At 36.4% G+C, this 18,891-nt stretch overlaps 2 protein-coding genes across 4 annotated transcripts; both read left to right on the top strand.

The window, feature by feature from the left end:
* Window positions 1-4,981: 4,981 nt before the first annotated feature.
* LOC133831459 (pentatricopeptide repeat-containing protein At2g41720) lies at window positions 4,982-15,714 on the top strand. Of its 3 annotated transcripts, XM_062261759.1 has the most exons (10): window positions 4,982-5,416; window positions 5,487-5,659; window positions 6,202-6,307; window positions 6,954-8,063; window positions 8,149-8,254; window positions 8,346-8,550; window positions 8,679-8,811; window positions 9,013-9,117; window positions 14,562-14,682; window positions 14,847-15,714. In XM_062261759.1, the coding sequence occupies exons 1-10, from the start codon at window positions 5,066-5,068 to the stop codon at window positions 14,927-14,929; spliced, it is 2,493 nt and encodes an 830-aa protein (XP_062117743.1). In that variant the 5' UTR covers window positions 4,982-5,065; the 3' UTR covers window positions 14,930-15,714. The 3 variants fall into 3 exon arrangements, with proteins under 3 accessions (XP_062117743.1, XP_062117744.1, XP_062117745.1); XM_062261760.1 differs by lacking the exons at window positions 4,982-5,416; window positions 5,487-5,659 and adding an exon at window positions 5,703-6,050 and having other exon boundaries at window positions 6,202-6,353; XM_062261761.1 differs by lacking the exons at window positions 4,982-5,416; window positions 5,487-5,659 and adding an exon at window positions 5,703-6,050 and having other exon boundaries at window positions 6,202-6,317.
* A 754-nt stretch (window positions 15,715-16,468) lies between these two features.
* Window positions 16,469-18,728, top strand: LOC133833086 (exopolygalacturonase-like). Its single transcript, XM_062263344.1, has 4 exons — window positions 16,469-16,606; window positions 16,700-17,011; window positions 17,736-18,251; window positions 18,373-18,728. The coding sequence occupies exons 1-4, from the start codon at window positions 16,469-16,471 to the stop codon at window positions 18,598-18,600; spliced, it is 1,194 nt and encodes a 397-aa protein (XP_062119328.1). The 3' UTR covers window positions 18,601-18,728.
* Window positions 18,729-18,891: the final 163 nt, after the last annotated feature.

Here is an 18,891-nt window from a genome sequence, read left to right on the forward strand (position 1 = left end):
GAGTTAAACTTACATAAAGTTTAGGTTAGGATATGGGATCCCATTGTTTTAAAAAACAAAACAAAACATAATTTAAAATAAAAAGGGATTACATAACAAGTGCGGAAAAATACATGTAAAAACCATAAAATCAAAACTACATCCTCGAATCGAAATGCTCGGCTCTTGAATCCATTCCGCCTCAATACACATTCTCCAAGCTTCCAAGAACCTTTCCCGCCACTAAGACTATTTTCCTGCACATATAAACAAAAAGGAATGAGCCTAATGCCCAGCAAGGAAAATCTAACACATAGTTCATATACATAAATTTCATAAGAAACATAAAAACATAACATAACATAACACTTATATCACATACATACTATAATGGCCATTATCACTTGGGGTCCCATAGACTAAACAAGTCATATGCCCATTAGATTAGTGGGGTCCTACTAGCTAAGCAGGTCATATGCCCATAATCTATTTGGGGCTTGTTAGTCATATGGGTCATATGCCCAAGCCTACAAACATACATAACATAACATATTTCATAACATAAGAACATAAGATAACATATAAAAGCATATAACATATAAATTCTATCCTATTTTCCTTACCAAAATACCGGGATATGAGGACAGAGTTGGGACTTTGGAACACTCCTAAAAACCATTTATGAAAGGGTGAGTCTATTGAAGAAAAGAGATGAAAGAGATGAAGGAGCTATGCTATAAAAATATGCTTACCAAAACCTTGTGCTCAAGAACTTAGATTTCCTAATCAAAATAAAGAATAAGGTTAGAAGGCTGAGTAGAAGACTATGAGAACTTAAAATAAAATAATACCAATGAACTAAGGTGTGGAAATACCTTGAAGACTTGTAAGACCAATCTAAACCTCGAACCGAAATGCTATAAGACCTTACTTCCCAAGTGTTTGATAAGCTTATGATGATCAATCTTATGATTCCCAACCCAAGTGTTTACACTCTCACACTCACCTAGCAACTTGCAGCCTCTGAACTTAGAGTAAAAGATGAATAATGGCTGGGTACTAGGTCCTATTTATAGAGTTTAGGAATGAAAATATCTCATTTAACTTGAATAAAAATAATGGCTTTTTAAGTGAAAATAATTTGAGTTATCGTTCAGCAGAGGCTGAAGACTCGTTCAGAAAGGTGCTAGACTTATCAAGAGGTTGAAGGTTTGAATGGGAAACGATTTTGAAAACATTCAAAATATGCTAAAGGAGGCGATATATCGCCCCTATAGGCGATATATCGCCTGGACCATTATGCCCGAGGCAAACGTGCATCGTTTCGTGTTTTCCGTATCTACGTGCTGCGATATATCGCCCCCTATAGCTGCGATATATCGGCATACACTGATTATTTAAACACGAAATTACACATTTTTAGCTTAATTTGAATTGAGTAAACAACCTTGACTAAACCCTTTCACGTTTTCAAAGCTGCTGACTGACCTTAGAGCATTCAAATTTTAACCTAAATAAATTTAATCCTCAAAATACTTAATCATTAATAACCCATACATAACATGTGCTAAAATCCCATTGGTTCTTATCTAAACCTTATAGTATAATAAATATTATCCACAATATCAGTCATATTAATCAAACCTTAGGTTAAAATTAATATTCTTAAACTATAGATTAAACTTAGAAAATCTACAAGTACTACTATGAGTGTCCAAATAAATCCCGGTCTGAACCAAAATCCACAGTCATAAAGATAATACTATTACTACTATTATACTACTATCTAACTTAGCTAAGTAAAGTTCTTGGACTCTACAGACTCAAAGAGCATTAATGCCGGACCGGCCTCAAGTTCGATGAATATTATAAGCGCTTGTGTGACTTACCTATTAGTCACTCATCTCTTAAGGCTAGTGGCTTACCTAGCAGCCACTCTTCTGTTTAAAGTTAGAGACTTACCTATCAGTCTCTTGTCTGTTTAAGGCTAGTGGCTTACCTAGCAGCCACTCTTCTGTTTAAAGTTAGAGACTTACCTATTAGTCTCTTGTCTATTTAAGGCTAGTGGCTTACCTAGCAACCACTCTTCTGTTTAAAGTTAGAGACTTACCTATGAGTCTCTTGTCTGATTAAGGCTAGTGGCTAACCTAGCAGCCACTCTTCTGTTTAAATGAGTGACTTGCTTGTCAGTCACCCAGTATGGTTTTCAAGAACCTCAAAGTGATATTCACTCATCTGTTTAAGAGCTATAAGCTCTGTGTGATTATTAATGATAATCATTTGATAATGTTTATATGAAATGTTGAGTTTTCTTGCTGGGCTTCGGCTCACGGGTGCTATGTGGTGCAGGTAAAGGCAAAAGAAAGCTGGACCATCCTTGAGTTGGAGAGCTTAGGTGACGATGTGTACATATGCAGTTGCTCGACCGCCACAACCGAGGTTTGAAGGAAAGGAACTAGAGCTAAACCCTGTTTTGCCGCTTGGATCGGCTGGTTGTAAATATTTTGTTGTAATAAATCTTTAAATTATATTTTTGGGATCCCAATGTATACAGTAAATGTTCTAGTGAAACGTTATATCTTAACCGAAATTTTTAATCCCTAAACCGCTAATCATACTTAGTTACACGTTTATGGCCAAATGACTCGATTAGCGAGTTTAGCACTATTTGCAATGTGCACCGTAACGGTCCCTGGAGTTGAGGCGTTACAATCTGCATTGGAATTCTGTTCGCGGGGTACTTGTTAGATGGAGCAGAACTCAAACTCACAGAACTTGCATTTAACCTTAGCTAGATAAGCCGCCATCTTGATACCGCAAGCTTGATACTCCCCCAATATTTGATTAACCACGAGCTGGAAATCACTATAACATTGGATCTCCTTTGCCTTTAGTTCTTTTGCCACCTTTATTCTTGCCAATAAGGGCTTCGTACTCGACCTCGTTGTTGGATGCTTCGAACCCAAACCTAAGAGCTGTATGGAATCGATGCCCATCAGGTGAGATCATAATTATCCCAGCTCTTGATTTGGTCTCGTTAAAGGATCCATCAACGAATATTTTCCACAACTCCTGCACTGGTTCTCTCATCGGCTTGTCCTGAAAACATGTGCATTCAGCCACGAAGTCAGCGAGCGCTTGACTCTTGATCGTCGTGCGTGGCACATACAATATCTCAAACTGGCTGAATTTGATGGCCTAGTTTAATAGACGTCTTGATGTTTCAAGCTTTTACAAGACATGCCTTAAATGTTGATTGGTTAAGACGTGGATGGTGTGGGACTGAAAGTACAGTCTGAGTTTTCTTGAGGCCAAAATCAAGCAGAACGCGAGTTTTTCTATTAAAGGATATCGAGACTCAGCTCCTAGATGTCTTTTACTCACGTAGTATACCGATTTCTGCGCCCGATTCTCCTCTCAAACTAATATGGCGCTGACCGCATTTTTTGTCACATCGAAATAATTGCATCGAAAAAGCATCGTTTTGGTCAAAAATAAAGTTTCATGATTGCATCGCAAGAGCATCGAAACACCATCGATTTTGCATCGAAAAAGTATCATTTTGACCTTAAAAAAAAATCAAGTTTTCATGATTGCATCGTAAGAACATCAAAACACCATCGAAAACGATGCTTTTTTGATGCAAAATCGATGGTGTTTTGATGCTTTTGCGATGCAATCATGAAAATTTGATTTTTGGCCAAAACGATGATTTTCGATGCTTTTGCGATGCAATAATGAATATTTTATTTTTGGCCAAAACGATGATTTTTTTTTATGCAAAATCGATGTTGTTTCGATGCTTTTGTGATACAATCATGAAAACTTGACTTTGGTCAAAACTTTTTTCGATGCAAAATCGATGGTGTTTCGATGTTTTTACGATGCAATCATGAAAACTTGACTTTGGTCAAAACGATACTTTTTCAATGCAATTTAGATGCTCTGCACTGAAATTTGACGAAAACTTTGGAGGATCATATTTTTTCACTCAAATGTACGTTTCAAATGATTTTTTTTAATTTTGGTATTTTTTCGAGATCTACAAGATTAAAATGAGAGAGATAGTGAGAGTGTGAGAGACGTTAGAGAGAGAGCGAGTTTGGACTAAGAGAGAGAGGGAGTATTTGAATACTATGGGTATTTTTGTCCAAAAATTTGAAAGTGTCATATATTTGGGATAGTAACTTATATTATCATTTTAAAAAAAAATTCTATATTATAAGGCATATACCTTGAAATTTTTCATTCAGTGTAACTATTAGCATTCTTTTTTATATGAGGAATAGTATGTACACATAAAATAATATTAGTATTATTTTAAAAAAATAAAGAATCTCATCTTCAAATAAATATAACTATTTTAAAAAAATATTATTGTGTTGTTCTTATATCATTAGTCTTGTAATTTACTATTTTTTTAAAGGACTTTTAATTTACATTTAATAATGATACTAACATGTAAATATATAATAAATATATGATTTTTTTTTAGATATGGGCATCACTTATGTGTACGAGTGTTTTCTATTTTTGATATTTAAAGAAATTATACTTAAATTTTTTTTTTTTGCACGGTGACGTACATTATAGTTATAATACACTTTACGCTAATTTTTGATAAATTTTGAATAATTTACGATGCTGAAATCAATATTTAAATATTTATATACACGAGTGTCTGATTTTTTTTTATACACATAGAAAAGAGTCTATTTGAACTCTAATCATGACATTGTAAATTCATTAAAATTTCTTAAAAATGAGTAGTAGCACTACTATAACAATTTTGTATAATGTCATATATGAAAAATTAGATTATAATTAAACACCCCCGTTATCCCCCGTGAAAAAAGTAATGACTTTACCTAAGCTTTCTATAAATATATTTTTTAATAATAACATTTGAAAGAAAGTAAAATAATATTTAGAGATTAAAAAAAGTAAAATAATATTTAAGTCATAGAAAGTCGTTAGAATCCCATTTGAGTCTTGCTCATCCTCATTTCCCGGGGGTTTATCCACTTCCCTTGTCACACCTCCATAAACCTCACTCACCCACACACACACTCTAATTTCGATTCCAATGGTGACGACCATATCTCATTCGGCACTACCGAAGCTCGCCACTCCTGCTCGATTCTCAGTCCGCTGCAACAACTCCGGGAACGACTCCATCTTCCTGGAGAAGAAGCACGTCTCCGTGGACTACGACCAGGGCAAACACGAGGTCTCCACTCACCTCAGTGGCTTTAGAAAGGAAGACATCCCTAAACGGTACCGTTTGCGTGTTATGGGTGACCGCTTCGAAAAGGACTGGGCCTTATCGGAGGTCGTCGACAAGGTCTACCAGCTCCGACGTTGGGAAGATATCGATGGCGTTTTGAATCACTGGGTCGGGCGATTTTCCAGGAAGAATTTCCCTCTTCTCATTAAGGTATTTTTAAAAAAATATAGTTTTGGTGTTTGTATGCGGAATTTGAATTGAGTTTTTTGGGTTTATTTAGGAAATGACGAGGAGAGGTTCGTTTGAGCATTGTACGGAAGTGTTTAGATGGATGAAGAATCAGAGGAACTATTGTGCTCGGACTGATATTTACAATATGATGATAAGGTTATACGCAAGGAATCATCAAATCGATCAAGCTCGCGGTTTGTTTTTTGAGATGCAAGAATGGAGGTAAGCTTAAGCTTTTCAGGTGTTAATGTTTATTATCACCGTTGGGTTTTGTTTAGTTGATAAAATTTGGAATGCTATTGAGCTTGAATTCTAAACAATTCCTTTTTCTCTACACGTATTGTCATGTATTCTGTTATTGAAAGCTCACTATTTGAATATTGGTTGATACAAGAAAATAAACTTTGGCAATAAAGTTTTGCCCGGGCTTTATATCAATCAAGGAAATTTCTTCAAGCTGAAAGTTTGGTTACTTTGGTATGTAGTTGAAGACTACTCCCACCATTTTATTTGAATTATTAAATTTGAGGTCAGCCATATAATAGGTTTGAGCTGTGTTTTGTAAGCTGATTGAAATCTTACATGCTGCCAGGACATTCATTTGTTAGCCATGGTCCGTTACTTCTCTTTTATCATCTTGGCTCTTTCATTTCTTGACTATAAGAATCTATGCTAGTCATGAATTATCTTTTCTTCTTATTATTTTAATTTTTAGTCATTAATAATACCTTTCTTTTTCTTTTTATGGTCATTGTTTTCCCTAGGTGTAAACCTGACGCTGAGACTTATAATGCTCTTATTAATGCACATGGTCGATCAGGTCAATGGCGTTGGGCTAAGAATATCATGGAAGACATGCTACGTGCAGCTGTGTGTATTTGTATTCTTCTTCCTTAATCAAGTATTTAGTGTTGATGTGAGCAATACTCTTTTTTGTCTTGAATACTTGAGGATAAACGTTTGCAAAATCACTTCATGAAATAAGCATTTTGTGTTAATATGTTCACCAAAATAATAATCACAATAATCCGTCTTGTTGTTATTGGCTGTGTGCAATTTTCTTTCTAACTTTTCAAAACATATTTTCAATGGTAAAGTCGTTGTGGGTGCACATGAATTACAAGTAGGTATGAACTTTAATTTTGCTGATTTTGAGTCATGAGATGTTTCTTATGAGTTATGCCTTCAGAATCTTGTAACTACTTGATAATTATATTTAACTTTTTCTTAGTGATGCATTTTTAATCAATTCGATACAAACCATCAGTTTTTAAAAAGAATAATACAGGTGGGCCTGATCTTTGTATTTTAAATCCTAGATAACCAAACAACTCATATCTACTTGACTTCCTGCCAGCATAATCGAACTTTATGTCTATAAATTAATCAATTGAATTTACTCTCCATAACCAATATACTTGTTCCAGTTCTTTTGTGCTTTTATTGCAACTTAGCGTCTGAGAATTTAATATCACTTCAGCAAGAGAGCTTCATGATATTTATCTTATGATTGCAGATTCCTCCTAGTCGTTCGACCTATAACAACCTAATAAATGCTTGTGGGTCTAGTGGAAATTGGAGAGAAGCTCTTAAAGTTTGCAAGCAAATGACAGATAATGGAGTTGGGCCAGATCTTGTCACTCACAATATTGTATTATCTGCCTACAAAACTGGGGCTGAGTATTCAAAAGCATTATCGTATTTTGAACTAATGAAGGGGACGAACATCCGCCCCGATACAATCACCCTCAATATTGTGATACATTGCTTGATAAAGCTTGGACAGTATGAGAAGGCGGTTGAAATTTTCAATTCTATGAGAGACAGAAGAGCAGAATGTATCCCTGACATTGTAACATACACCGGCATCATTCATATGTATTCTGTGTGTGGCCAGATTGAAAATTGCAGGGTTGCATTTGATACAATGCTTGCAGAAGGATTGAAACCAAATATTGTGTCATATAATGCATTATTAGGAGCATATGCTTCACAAGGTATGGATAAAGAGGCATTGTCGGTTTTTAATGAGATTAAAAGAAAAGGTTTTTGCCCTGACGTTGTGTCTTATACATCTCTACTTAATGCTTATGGAAGATCAAAGAAACCTCAAAAGGCCTTGGAAGTATTTTACATGATGAAAAAAAACAAGTGTAAGCCAAATCTTGTGACCTACAATGCACTGATCGATGCCTATGGGTTTAGTGGTTTGTTAGCTAAAGCTGTTGAAGTGCTGCGTGAAATGGAGAGGAATGGACTATACCCGAACATTGTGTCAATATGCACACTTTTGGCTGCTTGTGGGCGATGTGGTCAAAAGGTGAACATTGATACTGTGCTTTCAGCAGCTAAGCTCAGAGGCATCAAATTGAACACAATTGCATATAATTCAGCTATTGGAAGCTATATGAATATAGGGGAAAATGAGAAAGCTATAAATTTATATAGATCTATGAGGAAGAAGAGAATTAAACCAGATTCTGTTACTTACACTCAGTTGATAAGTGGTTGTTGTAGGATGTCTCTATATAATGAGGCACTTGGTTTTTTTGATGAAATGATGGATCTGAAAGTTCCTTTGTCTAAAGAGGTCTGTTCATCTGCAATATGCGCCTACAGCAAACAGGCAAGTAATATGACCAGAGTAGCCTCTGAATAGACTCATGATTTGAGCTAAATCTCATATTCACCTTCTTCTTACATTAATCCAGGGTCAACTTACAAAAGCAGAATCTGTGTTCAACTTGCTGAAAGAAGATGGATGCTTTCCGGATGTAGTTGCATACACATCAATGCTGCATGCATATATTTCTACTGGTAAGAAATGTGTGTTAAAGTACTAATTTGATTGCATTATTTCAGTAAGATTTAATTCAAAATAATTTCTTTTTTCATCTTTCAAAATCAGAAAATTGGGAGAAGGCTTTTACACTATTTCAAGAAATGGAAACAAATGGTATCCAGCCAGACTCTATTGCATGTTCAACTGCGATGAGAGCTCTTAATAAAGGAGGCCAATCAGCCAAAGTTCTAATTCTCGCTGAACATATGAAAGAAAAAGAAATTCCTTTCAGTGATTCAATTTTCTTTGAAATTATATCCGCATGTAGCCTGTAAGTTTTCCCTTCTTACCTGGGTTGGTTTCTCATAACTCCAAAAGGCCCAAGTTCAGTTTCCCTTCTTAGATGCTTTTTTGTCATTATTTCACTTAAGATATTGACAAATGGAACTTTGGCTACAGATTACGAGATTGGAAGACAACAATTGACCTGATTAAGATGATGGAGCCCTCACTCCCAGTAGTCTCAAGTGGCGTTATAAATCATCTCCTTCTTTTTCTTGGACGAAGTGGGAGGGTTGATACTATGATGAAGGTAAATTGTACATAAATGGTTAATGATTTCTCTAGTTTGCTTTTACTTCCATCCTGACTTCATTGTGGACCAAACAAATATCTTGAGCAGCGTAAACTATATTGAAACTTTTTATTTACCAACAATAAATCTTATTAAAATGCTGGAAATTATGATGTCTCGTATACTATGTTTATTTTATTTTCTCTTCTCTTTATGCAGTTGTTCTACAAGATAGTGGCATCTGGTGCTGAAATCAATATCAACACTTACTCAATTTTGTTGAAAAATCTTTTGTCTGCTGGAAACTGGAGAAAATATATTGAGGTAACATATCAGTCAGTATCTTTAGTGTGTATCTTTTGGATTCTGTGTCAGAAATGCAAACACAAAATGGAGTTTCGAATAAGGTACTCATGATTGCTCATGTAATGTCCAAATGACACTGATTCTGTAGGGACCACCAAGAAAACCTCAACCATTTTGGGAAATTGTATTTTTGATCTTCCATGATAGAACTGTGATAAACCAAGAAGAACCCAACGCATCATTCGGCCAAATCAGAAGTATATAGACTGAGTCCTAAGCACATGGTCTTTTAATAAAGTCTTAGTCTTATCTTTACCAGAGTCCTAGTCGTCAGGGAATAAGTTAGTCATGCAACGTATGGGAAGTTATTTATTTATAATATTTATTTTTCTTAGTCTTAACAGTAGGAAAAGTTGTTAGACGTTGGGTGTATTTAAACTCATTTCATGAATAAAGAAAGGCAGCTTTTGAATCCTAATAGTGTGGTCTGTTCTCACCCGAAGAGAATAACAATATCTATATATATATATATTCATTTACAGCTTTGATTGGGACCTATCAGTGGTATCAGAGCTGGTTTCAATGGCAACCAATAAAGAGCGAATTGAAGCATTAGAAGCTGCACTTGCTGGAGTCCTCACGGGAATGCAGAGACTTGAGGAATCGGTCGGCCGATTATCGGACTTCATTCATAACAATGCGGACAGTTCAAACAACAACACCAGCGGACGTGGACCAACTCGGACACAACGGGAAGAGAGCGATGGCAGCCGGCAAACGTTTTCGTCAAAAATGGCAAAACTAGAGTTTCTAAAATACTCTGGTGACGATCCCACGGAATGGTTCAGTCGGGTTGCACAGTTTTTTGAATTTCAGGGCACAGTGGACAATCAAAAGGTTTCTCTAGCTTCTTTTCATCTTGAGGGAGAAGCAAATCAATGGTGGCAATGGCTACGACGCGCGTACGAAGAGGAAGGTCGTATGGTGACTTGGGACACATTTAAGGAAGAATTGTGGGCTCGTTTTGGACCAACTGATTGTGAAGATTTTGATGAAGCTCTGTCCAAAATTCGCCAAACTGGATCCCTTCGTGACTACCAAAAAGAGTTTGAGAGGCTGGGTAATCGTGTTGACGGCTGGTCACAGAAGGCTCTTGTGGGAACATTCATAGGAGGATTACGATCGGAAATTTCGGAAGCTATTCGTATGTTCAAACCAAAAACCTTGAAGGACGCCATAAGCTTAGCTCGCATGAAAGACGAACAACTACAACGCCAACAGAGGTTCTACTGCGCTCCACCATCAACTTCTCGTCCTTCGCTCATTACTTCCGCTGCCACTAAGACTTCAGCTATCAAGAAGCTGTCTTGGGATGAGATGCAAAGAAGGCGTGCACAAGGGTTGTGCTTTAACTGTGATGACAAATTCTCAGTGGGACATAAATGCAAGGGATCTCAACTTCTTTTACTGGAGGGGAATATTGAAGAGGAAGCTGAAGAACACAATATGGAAACCAAATATGACTTGCCGATGGACCCCGAAATCTCACTACACGCTCTAACAGGATGGACAGCAGCAAAAACCATGCGTGTAACAGCCAAAATTGGAACTTGTGAAGTGACGGTACTAATCGATAGCGATTCGACACATAATTTCATCAGTGACAAGGTTGTTTCATCTCTGCAGCTACCTATAATGCCCACCAAGCCTTTTCATGTACGCGTTGCCAATGGACCGCCATTAAAATGCCAAGGGAGATTAGACAATGTCAACATACTTCTACAGGGTATTCCCTTCACCATTAACCTTTATTCTTTACCCCTAACTGGTTTAGATTTGGTTTTGGGTGTTCAATGGTTGGAACAGCTAGGATCGGTTATATGTGATTGGAGGAAGATGACAATGGAGTTCAAATGGGCCAACAAGGTTCGAGTGTTACAAGGGACCAACACTCAAATCCTTCAGCAAGCATCGTTGGAGGCTATCTCAAGGGAGATGAGTCACAATGCTTCTTTTTTTGCAATCTGTATACAACCCAGTGAAGAGCTACAACAGCCCCTTCAAAAGGACATGCAAACATTGCTGGAGTCTTTTTCTGACCTTTTTGAGGAGCCCAAACAATTACCACCAGCTAGGGAGGTGGCACACAGTATTGCTCTTAAAGAAGGAGCTGAGCCAATCAATGTACGCCCTTATAGGTATGCGTACTTCCAAAAAGCTGAAATTGAAAAACAAGTTCTTGACATGTTAAAATTGGGGCTAATACGACCAAGTACTAGTCCTTTTTCCTCTCCTGTTTTGCTTGTTAAAAAAAAAGATGATACTTGGCGTTTCTGTACCGACTATAGAGCCCTTAATGCTGCTACCATAAAAGATCGTTTTCCCATTCCTAATGTTGATGATATGCTTGATGAGCTCCATGGAGCCACCTATTTTACCAAACTTGATTTACGTGCTGGCTATCATCAGGTACGAATGAAACACACCGATATCTATAAAACTGCATTTTGTACACACAATGGTCATTATGAATATCTTGTTATGCCATTTGGTCTTTGTAATGCTCCATCTACTTTCCAAGCTATCATGAATTCCATTTTTCGTCCTTACCTTCGTAAATTCATTATCGTATTTGTTGACGATATTCTAATTTATAGCCCCAATTGGAACGTGCATCTTGAACATGTTTAACAAGCTTTTGAAATTTTACGGCATCATAAATTCTTCTTGAACTTCAAAAAATGTGCATTTGGGCAACAAGAATTGAGTTATCTGGGACATATCATAACAACTACAGGGGTCAAAGTGGACCAAACAAAAATACAAGCCATGCTTGATTGGCCTCGACCTACTAATATCTCTGAATTACGTGGTTTTTTAGGCCTTACAGGTTATTATCGAAAGTTTGTTCGGCACTATGGCCTGTTAGCTCGGCCACTCACCAATCCTCTAAAAAAGGGTCAATTTGGGTGGACCGCTGAAGCCGACAACGCCTTTACAACCCTCAAGCAAGCCATGACCACTACTCCAACCCTTGCCATGCCCAATTTTAAGCAGCCGTTCACTATCGAATGTGATGCTTCTGGAGAAGGTATTGGAGCTGTGCTTACCCAACAGGGAAGGCCAATTGCGTTTATGAGTCGAGCCTTAGGCGTTTCTAAATTATCATGGTCCACTTATGCTAAGGAGATGTTGGCAATCATTTATGCAATTCAACTTTGGAGACCTTATCTTCTTGGTCAAAAATTCTACATTCAAACTGATCAACGTAGCTTAAAGTATTTACTGGAACAACGAGTGGTCACAACTGAGCAACAAAAATGGGTTACCAAGCTACTTGGATATGATTATGAGATACTTTTTAAACCGGGCAAACAAAACTCAGCAGTCGATGCACTATCTCGCGTACCAGGCTCTCCACTCCTCAATGTTCTTTCAGTTTCACAGGCTAGCATTTGGGATGATATAAAAAATGCCGCTGTGGGAGATGCATATATGGAACGAATTCAAACACAAGCTACTGCCTCACCTGGCCTTCCGTATACACACAAAAATGGGCTAGTCTTATACAAAAATAGAGTTGTGATCCCTCCAAAGTCTCATATTCCACAACAACTTTTGCGAGAATTTCATGATTCTCCCATTGGTGGCCACTCCGGCGTATTGCGCACTTATAAACGTATCGCTCAACAATTCTATTGGCCCTCCATGTATCGCCAGGTGCACGACTATGTTTCCGCTTGTGATGTGTGCCAACGAGCTAAGGCGTCTATGTTGTCTCCTGCGGGTCTCTTACAACCGTTGCCCATTCCTTGTCAAGTATGGGATGACGTCACTATGGACTTCATTGAAGGCTTACCACCATCTCAAGGCAAAAACACCATATTTGTGGTTGTGGATCGACTCACAAAGTACGCTCATTTCATGGCCTTGACTCACCCTTTTTCAGCCAAGATTGTAGCAGAAAAGTTTGTCGATGGTGTCATCAAACTACATGGCATACCTCAGTCAGTAATCAGTGATCGCGACCCTGTTTTCATAAGCAATTTTTGGCGAGAATTCTTAAGACTATCTGGGACCGAATTGAAATTGAGCACAGCATACCATCCGCAAACTGACGGGCAGTCCGAGGTCGTAAATCGATGCTTGGAGCAATATTTACGCTGCTTTACTCACCAACAACCACGCAAATGGCATTCCTTTCTTCCATGGGCAGAGTTTTGGTACAATACATCCTATCATGCTTCCACCGGCATGTCACCGTTTCAAGCTTTGTACGGTCGACTACCACCAATGATTCCGCACTATCAGCTTGGCTCTTCTCCTGTGCAAGAGATTGATCACAACTTAGCTTCCCGAGATGCTCTTCTCAAACAGCTCAAATTGAACTTACACACCGCTACCAACCGCATGAAGCAGTATGCGGATTCGAAACGACGAGACATTGAATTTAGTGAAGGCGATCATGTTTTCCTTAAACTACAGCCTTATCGCCAGCAAACGGTCTTTAAACGAGCGTCTCAGAAGTTAGCTAATAAGTTTTATGGACCCTTTGAAATTATGAAACGCATTGGCAAGGTAGCTTATCAACTCAAACTTCCAGAGGGTTCTCACATCCACCCGGTTTTCCACGTTTCTCTGCTCAAGAAAAAAATTGGTGAAACAAGTGCAAGCTGTAGTGAACTACCGCCACTGACCGATGACGGTTCAATCGATCTCGAACCTGAAGCTATCCTGGACACTCGTTGGCTCCGAAAAGGTGGAACATTCATCACAGAATATTTGATGAAATGGAAGCATCTTTCTCGTGAAAATGCCACGTGGGAATCGACATCTACTTTGGCAGAAAAATTTCCTGAAATGAACCTTGAGGACAAGGTTCCAGTGAAACAGGGGAGTATTGATAAACCAAGAAGAACCCAACGCATCATTCGGCCAAATCAGAAGTATATAGACTGAGTCCTAAGCACATGGCCTTTTAATAAAGTCTTAGTCTTATTTTTACCAGAGTCCTAGTCGTCAGGGAATAAGTTAGTCATGCAACGTATGGGAAGTTATTTATTTATAATATTTATTTTTCTTAGTCTTAACAGTAGGAAAAGTTGTTAGACGTTGGGTGTATTTAAACTCATTTCATGAATAAAGAAAGGCAGCTTTTGAATCCTAATAGTGTGGTCTGTTCTCACCCGAAGAGAATAACAATATCTATATATATATATATATTCATTTACAGCTTTGATTGGGACCTATCAAACTGCTGGCTGTGGCACTTTTCTTAGGATCAGAAGTCTTCGATTAGCTCTCTTGATGCATAATTAAGTAATTAGACAATGATAAACATTTTCCCTGTCAAGCAGTTTGTCGCTTTGGCTTCTCTGCGTAGACTTCTCTGATACACCATCATAATCCTTGCTTACAAGTAGTGGTGGTAGTTTAGATACTCAGTCGAATTTTCCGTGCAGGTACTTCAATGGATGGAGGATGCAGGAATTCAACCTTCAAATAGCATGTATCTCGACATATCCACCTATGCACAGAGAAGTGGTGGTGCTGATTATGCTGATGTCATAAAAGAGAGAATTGGTATTTAGATGCTTCTTTTTTCATTGATGGGATTTTTTTTGTTTCAACCTGTCTGCTTTCTCTTTTATAGAAGACAAGGGCTTTTCCTTCTCTTAGTACTGAAAATTGATCAGAATTTCAGTTCTAGACTAGTAAAATGCTTTGAGTTGTATTATTTTTAACAGAATCCTTCAGAGGGAAAGCAAGCGGCCAAGGTTCAGATACTACTATGTTGCGTGATTCTACTCGGCTCCTGTTTGATTGCTGAGCGAAACCAATCTACAGTTTTCACAACCTTGTAGAATCAACAATGTCATTATCCGAGGCCATCAAGCACATTGGATTTCGAATACGTGGACACGATGGAAGCCTGACATGTAGGATATCAAGTATGATCTGTACAGTAGTTGAGCTTATTCTTTTTCGAGGGAGAATGTTGTAAATTTTGATGGCTAATGCTGATAGTTGGAGTCCATAGATGGAATATAAAAAAAAGAAGTGAATTCATTGCTATTTTTTCGAGGGTATTCATGGTTGTACTTAGTAACGGAAGACTAACGACAAGTCGTACTATAATAACAGGAGTTGATGGACAACTCGTCGTCCGTCTCTATATGACAGACCAACTATTTGATATTGTCGTTTTTCAAAAGCACAAGTCGTTTTATGCAATAAGAATGAATGAAGTAGGAAACTCAGACTACGGGAGTTCTATTGCATGGTCTATGATGTCCCAGAACCACAGTTCCAATTGGATGTTGGGTGTATTTGGCTTTTGATAGGGCACTGACCAGATAAAACTGACTCGGCTGAAGGTCAAAGATGACTCGTTTCCGTCATCAGGCAAAATTGGTTGATGTTATTTTTTGTTTAGTTGATTTGGTTATTGTTAAGTTTGTAGCTATTTTTTTAGTGGATGTTGATATATATCGAATTTTAGTTGAGTAATTTTTTTTTTCATGCAAAACATTATTTTTTTTAGAAACACTTTACTAGAAAAGTTGAACATCAAGGATATTAATTAATGTACAGAAAAATATAAACTTTGATCTAGTAATATCAACTTTTCACAGCCAAACCATAAAATTGAAAAAAAAATTATGAAAACCTCATTTTTGAAAAATAAAGTCATAATTTTGAAAAATAAAAATAGGAACATATAAAAGATAAAAAAAAATATCATAAGAAAAAAAACATTTATGAAAACAATCTCAAAAATAAATTAAACCATTGAAGTGATATATTTGTGATTTTTTATTATATGAAATACACTAGTAGCATTAAGTTTTGAAAATATATTATGCCTGTTTTGGGACACCTTTAGAAATATCTAATAAATGCTTCACTCTAATTACCTCTTGCGATTGTCAATATATTAAAAATTATCGGATATCCTTTTAATACCTTTAGATAAGGTAATTAGATCAAATTCTTATTATTTAAAAAAAATAAAAATTAAAGAAAATCTTGGTTATATATATGACATTCTATTTTTGTGAATTATGCTAGTTTTACACACTCCTAAAATCTCTAATTAATGCTATATTCTAATATTGCCTCCATCATTTGTCAATATATTTAAAATTACTGGATACCCTTTCAATCCCTTAAAAGAAGCTAATTAGATCAATTGATTTTTTGAATAAAAAACAAAAAGAGAAAATTTTGTAGTTTTATGACATTCTATATTTGTCCCAAAAAAAAACATAATATATATATATATATATGATAACACAGTAGCTAACGCTAACCAAAATAACTTAGAAGAGAGAAAAACTTCTTAAATTTTTTTTCAAAGCCAAATAAAATGGCTTCTAGATTAGCTGGTCACTTTGCATTCTTAATTCTTTTGTTTGTAGTAATCACCAAAGTCCAATCCGATCAGAAAGTTTTCAATGTAATCAATTTTGGTGTTATTGCTGATGGAAAAACTGACAACAGCAAGGTAATTTATTCTTCTTCTTGTGCTCAACATGTTTAGTGTTATATATTTATCTTAATTACATATAATATATATATATATATTTATCTTTGATAGGCTTTTGTTGATGTATGGAACCAAGCTTGTTCATATAGTGGACGAGGTGTGGTGTTGATCCCAAAAGGGACATACTATGCGAGCTCTATGGTGTTCACCGGACCATGCAAGGGCCAAACCCTTTTCTCCATTAATGGTAACCTTAAGGCTCCAACTGATAAAAAAGCTTGGGCTGGTACTGAAAGTTGGATTAGTTTTAGAAACATTATTAACTTGGAGATTAGTGGAGGAGGCTCTTTTGATGGCCAAGGACCTTCTGCTTGGCCCTACAATGATTGCAATACTAACCCAAATTGTGTGCAACTTCCCATTGTAAGTCTTATACGATCTTTTATCTCCATATGAAATTTATATCTATTAAAGTACTTCCATCCGGGCGAGGTATATTACCAAAATTTGTAAAAAAATAGCTAAAATTAAGAATAATGGGTATCCATTGGATGATGTATTTTACAAATATTTTTAGATAAAGTTACAGTACAAAGTTATATCTAATGTACATTATTCATCCTTCAATTCAATATTATAACATTAAAATATATAAGGATATTATTGATAGTTATAAAAAATATTTGAAAATATAATATTTAAATGATATAGAAAAAAAAATAGAGAATCTGATGTATACTAAGATGTAAAACTTAGTGGTAAAATAAGGAAAGTATTTTAAAAAATGAATTAAAGCACCAGATAAGAGTGCTCTTAGCTATACTTGTCACATGACACCATGGTTTATTTTGTCCCTTAATAAGAATAATAATAATAATAATAGAGGAGGAAGCCAGTATATACTTTAATACATATAATAAATCTTATTATATAAATATATATTAAAAAATACTTGATTTTGTATTTGAAGGTTACGCGGTCCGCATCGTTGTTCATCCACATTTCTGTCCAAAATGCATAGCACTCATGAGTGTTTTTCAACCACCTAATAAACATATTATTTTATAATTTTATATGTAAAAAATGTGTGTTTCTAGTTCTAACAAAATTTCCTTTGTTGTTATACATGCTTTAAATGCATATATAGTCCATTGGACTTGATTTTGTGAACGATTCACGGATCCACGACATAAAATTAATCAACAGCAAGAACTTCAACATGAAGGTTTTTGGGTGTCTTCGCACAACCATTGAACGCATTCAAATAACAGCTCCAGCCACAAGCCCCAACACTGATGGAATCCACATTGGTTCATCCACCAGCATCAAGATCTTCGACTCCTTGATAGCCACCGGCGACGACTGTATCTCGATCGGTCCAGGGACGGAGAACCTAGAAGTGAGTGGTGTGACATGTGGTCCTGGCCATGGAATCAGCATCGGAAGCCTTGGAAAATATGCTAATGAAGCTGATGTTAAAAATTTGGTCATACAAAATTGTAACTTGACTGGTACTGACAATGGAGTGAGGATCAAAACTTGGGCTCCTTCTCCTCCAAGTATTGTTTATAATGTCACCTTTGAGAATATCAACATGAAAGATGTCGGCAATCCCATTATTATTGACCAGCAATATTGTCCATCTGGAAATTGTGGTACTCAGGTACGTATGTATGTCTTCAAAATTGATCACATATACTAATTATAACACAAAATCACATAACATACATGTATGTTTTTTCTAAAGTATAATTATTAATTTGTTTGTGAACTTGCACGGGCAGGCTTCGTCCCAAGTTCAAATAACGGGTGTAAAGTTAAAAAATATTTTCGGCACTTCCAAAAACAAAGTTGCAGTAAATCTGAATTGCAGCCCTAGTAAACCTTGCCAAAAGATCGATTTAACAGACATAGATCTGATTTATAATGGCCAAGATGGAGCTGCTACTTCTTCGTGTTCTAATGCTCGTGGAATTGCTAGAGGCCGTCAAGAACCTCCCTCTTGCTTATAGACTAATTATACTTTACAAATCATCTTGTTTTTATTAGTCTATACGAGTTTGAAAACTGACAACTACACTGTTATTAGTGCAACTGTTGTGTACTTGTCTTAGATGCCTACTCGGCCCCTTGTTTCATAATATTTAATAATAATACAATTGCATTTGCCAAAAATAATAATAATACAAATGTAATTTTTTTTTATTTACTCTTTGTGAGGGTTCAAAGCTATTTTAAGCATCGATTTTCATCTTCAAGCTCTTATCTCCTTCAATCTGGCCCTAAAACAGATTTGTCTTCTC

The sequence above is a fragment of the Humulus lupulus genome, chromosome 4 (genome assembly GCF_963169125.1).
Source record: "Humulus lupulus chromosome 4, drHumLupu1.1, whole genome shotgun sequence".
NCBI classification, from domain to species: Eukaryota; Viridiplantae; Streptophyta; class Magnoliopsida; order Rosales; family Cannabaceae; genus Humulus; species Humulus lupulus.